Below are 4,632 nucleotides of genomic sequence, written 5' to 3'. Positions count from 1 at the left end.
GAAAAAAAAAGGGGGGAATAAAAAAAAAAACCTTGTGAAAAGAAATCTTCAACAATGAACACAGAAGAAGTGCACAATGCTAACAGTTTTTCAAATACCACTGATTGCTTTAACCACAATGAAGGAAAGCAGGCGCTTTTTGCTGAGCTCCACTTCAACAAACAACAGGCTCACAAAGGCCTCCCAACTCATGTTTTGTTCTGAGACAAAACCTCCTCGACTGTCTAAATGCTCCTACTGAAGGGAGACAAAGTTCTTTCAGTTAGTGCCCCCTTTCTTAAAGCGGAGGGAGAAAAGAGAGCTGAGAAAAAAAGGAAAATGGTCACTGGGCTGGTGATGTGCGCTCTTTTGTGGAGCGGACGACCTTTTCAAGCATTTCGGTGCAAACTGTGGGCTGAAACGCAGAGCTTTCGTAATACAGAGAGAGACCAATTCAGAGAGAAAAAATTGGTTTTCAGGTCATTTAAAATATGCATATGTGGTGACAGCTAAATGATTTTTGAGATATTAGCCGAGTCAACCCGGTTGCACCTGCAAAAGTCATTTTAAAGGTCAGGGCAGGTAAAAATAAATCAGCACATTTTCACCTTTTCCCAGTGTAAAGTTAAACATACAGTGTTAATATACTATTAGAAGTAAATAAATTATTAAATTCAAACATGTTTTTAAAAATATGAAATATCTACTTAGGTTGCATTGAAATGCAAATCTTTCAGACAAGTTTTTCAGGAGTTTTGGAAAAGCGTGAGTTGCAAAAAAAAATGTGCAAAAGGTAAAAAAAATAAAAGAATAAATAGCAACATGTTTCAAATATGAAATATCTACTTAGGTTGCATTGAAATGCAAATCTTTAAGACAAATTCTACAGTAGTTTTGCGAACGTTTAAAAAGGTCATCAGAAAGCTGCTTTGAAATTAAAAAAGGATCATTCTTGAAACCGTGTCTGTCCTGAAAATAATGTGCATAACACTAAAAAAAAAACGTAAATATCTACTTTGCAATGACTATATTGCACTGAAATGCAAATATTTCAAATTCTTAATTGGTTTGGGAAAACCAAAAAAAAAAAAAAAATGTGGGAAGCACATTTTCACCTTTTCCCAGTGTAAAGTTAAACATACAGTGTTAATATACTATTAGAAGTAAATAAATTATTCAATTCAAACATGTTTTTAAAAATATGAAATGTCTACTTAGGTTGCATTGAAATGCAAATCTTTCACACACGTTTTTCAGGAGTTTTGGAAAAGCATGAGTTGAAAACAAAAAATGTGCAAAAGGTCATCAAGAAGCTGCTCTGAAATTAAAAAAGCATCACTCTTGAAAAGGTGTCTGTCCTGTAAATAATGTGCATATATAGCCCCGGTGATTTGTTGATTCGTCTGGTTCGTAACAAGTGAAAAAGGTCACTTTTCCAAAGCGAAGCAGGAAGCTCCGTGGAGAGCAGCGATCGCCGTGTGACAATAGAGAATACAGGCCAGTGAAAAGATTCAATTAACCGTGGCGGAGGTAATTATCCCTGGACAGTCCAAATTAGTTTTGCATAATTGGTCTGAGCCATACGAATTAACTTCTTAATGTAATCTAAGAGGGCAGTTTACATTCAGAACGACCCTGCACGGAGCACATTGGGAAGAAAGGCGTAAATGTTTTGAATAATGCTGCCCCGTTTGAATGATGTGTAGCTATGTGTATTATGCATAATTAATGACAACTGGTGAGTACATAAAACATTAAATCGACGAGAGTGTTCCCGTTTTTAATAAAATAGCTCTATTTGACTAAAAAAGTGTAAAGAAAAGTCTGTCCGAAAGGCCTAAACGGTTTCGTTTTTCTGCTTAAAAGTAAACTCCTCAGCTTTATCTTCCTTCCTATTCATGATCTGAGTTGTGATAAATCAGGATTTTGGCTCTTGATTACAAAGACCTGCTTGAGATTTCTAAGTAATTCTATTCAAAGCCCGAACAAAAGCGTCCTTTAGAGGATACTTTACACTTCACCTGCTCCGACCAAGTAAAGGCATTCAAGATACAAATCTTGTAAGAACTACAGAGCAATTTCCTTTTTTCCGCATACGCTTTATTATATCCCCCTTGTTCAATAAATGAACGATAGGCATTTTAAGTACATATAAGTGGAATTATGCAAAACATAGAACATACAATTTCACTTCGAGTTAGTAAAAAACGGACTGACTTTCTTATACGTGAACGCATCTGACAGTCGTCTGATGTAGAATATGTCGACGGACCAGCACTCTAGAAATGTCAGAAACTCGGGCATGTTGTTTCTTTTGAATACATTACACTTATAAGTGCTCATGGTCTCCCTTTGTGCAAATATCAAAGGACACGTCGTGTCCCACGATCAACAAATAGGGTAGTTTCACTGACTGAACAATAAATATTACATACATCCATGGAATAGTATTCGAAACTCAAAATATAGGCTACACCTGATTTCTAGTCCAACAGTTCCGGCATTTGGAGCACTAACCAGATATGATTTAATAAAACTGTACACATTTACAGCAACATGACTGATTTGAAGAAGTAGAGAAAAAAACTGCGCGGGAGTTCATCAAGGTTGATTTTCATAATAAAACAATGTTTTGTTTTGTTTTCCAATATAGTTCAAATGCAACCACTTGAACAGCATCACCCAATTTTCTCTGCAATAGCGGCACATGGTAAACTAGTTACAGAGTCAACAGGTTAGTCTGACTTGGTAGCTTTTCATAGAATTATTCACATTGATAAGGGCGTACTGGATTCGCTCAGCACACGTTGTCATTAATATCCACGCCGAACAGAACGCCAGAGGCATTAATCATGATGCAAACACATTTGATATCTGATATGACGATCGTGGCATCACATGTTCATGCTCCACGTGTATTGCGTTGATTTCACGTTTAGAAACTTTTCAGAGTCTCATAACGCCGCCGCGTACGCGGGATACGGTTCAAGTTGTGGTTTGCCCATTCCAGGTAGTAAAATGTAGGCAAGAGGTGGCTGGAGCCCTGCAGACGTCCAAGCCGCGCAGTTACACGGGATCATGTAGCCCGGGTTACCCGGCGATGGATGGGAATGCGTGTGGGTATGTGCGCCCGCTCCGGAGAAAGCCGTCGCCGCTGTTGGGTAACCCAACGGTGAGGCGTATGAGAAAGACGGTGGAGAAAGTTCTGTCATTTTTGAGCCGAGGTCAAAAAACGAATAGGGGTTTGTAGACATGGCAGGGTTGAAGAACACCCTTGCCGCGGCTGCCGCCGCCGCCGCCGCCACTTTATCGGGGTTGCTCATTAACGACTCGGTAAGCGCTCCGCTCGGTAAGCCGCCCATTTTAAGCGCCTCGTGCTCTCCCAAATTATACGCCATCGGGAACGCGAATTTGTCTTTCTTCATTAAAGTCTTGGGCTTTCGCCTGGGTCTGTATTTGTAGTCAGGGTGTTCCTTCATGTGCATCGCCCGCAGTCGCTTCGCTTCGTCGATGAACGGCCTCTTATCGGACTCCGTCAGAAGTTTCCACTCCGCTCCTAATCGCTTGCTGATTTCGGAATTGTGCATTTTCGGGTTTTCTTGGGCCATTTTCCGCCGCTGCGCTCGGGACCACACCATGAACGCGTTCATTGGACGCTTAACGTGATCCATGGACTTGGACATGATGGCAAGCGTTCGCCTCACCTGCTCAGGTAAAACTCCACAGACAGAACTCTCACTTCGTCAGAGATTAGCGTGATTTGAAAGTACGCGATGTAAAAGTCTCCGGGCTTGCTTTAAACGCACTGCTTCATTCCGCCGCGAAAAAAACAAGTCCACGCGTAATTCTTCTTAAACTTTCACGAAAGCAATGTTCTCGGATGCATCGTTGGTATATCCTCAAAAAGTAGGCTAGCAGATGAAGTCGAAGGGATAAACAAGAAGTCGTCTTCCTCCTTAGCTCTGCTCTCTTGTTGTTTTCCTCTTCACCATGGTGAAGCAACCGCAGCTGATAACTTCAATCGAGTGATTGTCAACCGAGGGTTGCAACATGTGAAATAAGGAGCGCACTGGCAGGTACTGAAAGGGCCTTTGGCGCATGCGCACTACAGCTGTCAGACCTGGGGCGCTCCAAAATCCCACCCAGCGCGAGGAACGAGAGTGAAATGATAAACTCACTTTGCTCAGAGTGAAAAGCAGCCCTGCATCGTGTGTGTGTGTGTGTGTGTGTGTGTGTGCGTTCCCGCTTACAGCATATGAGTGTACTTTAATAATAGCCTACTCAACGTAAGCGTGCGCTAATTATACAACGATTTTCGCATTTAAAATACATTTCGCTGGGAATTTTAGTGGTGCAATCTGTTGAGGTTCGTCTCTCACAAGCCGAATTGTAAATTCTAGAACATTTTTAAACAAAACAGCATGCAAATCTTTGTTTATAAATAATATAATATCAGAATTATTTATATTTTGTCAACGTTCCGTTCAATAATGATCCTAAAGAAAAGTGGTCGACTGTTGCTATGGTTACCTCCTCCTCAGGTGAACGCGATATTCGCCTATTTAACGCCAAGTGAAACTACGTTTTTTACTCATTTGCATTTTAACTGTCTGTTGTGTTTAGTTCCGGAAACGTTCGAGAACTTTCAATATT

The 4,632-nt window shown here is 40.7% G+C and overlaps 1 protein-coding gene across 1 annotated transcript; it reads right to left on the bottom strand.

Annotated features, from left to right (window-relative positions):
• Positions 1-2,774: 2,774 nt before the first annotated feature.
• LOC107674003 (transcription factor Sox-21-B) lies at positions 2,775-4,005 on the bottom strand. The gene has a single exon (XM_016467860.1). It carries the CDS (start codon positions 3,660-3,662, stop codon positions 2,934-2,936), a length of 729 nt encoding a protein of 242 aa, XP_016323346.1. The 5' UTR covers positions 3,663-4,005; the 3' UTR covers positions 2,775-2,933.
• Between the last annotated feature and the right edge of the window lie 627 nt (positions 4,006-4,632).

The sequence above is a fragment of the Sinocyclocheilus anshuiensis genome, unplaced genomic scaffold, assembly GCF_001515605.1.
Source record: "Sinocyclocheilus anshuiensis isolate Anshui unplaced genomic scaffold, SAMN03320099.WGS_v1.1 scaffold1363, whole genome shotgun sequence".
Taxonomy (NCBI): domain Eukaryota; kingdom Metazoa; phylum Chordata; class Actinopteri; order Cypriniformes; family Cyprinidae; genus Sinocyclocheilus; species Sinocyclocheilus anshuiensis.
The sequence above is the reverse complement of the archived record's forward strand: the minus strand, read 5'-3'. Positions and strand labels throughout refer to the sequence as shown.

What these genes read in the sequence shown, in the direction of transcription:
- LOC107674003 (XM_016467860.1), bottom strand. Translation starts at nt 3,662, where the DNA reads ATGTCCAAGTCCATGGATCACGTTAAGCGTCCAATGAACGCGTTCATG.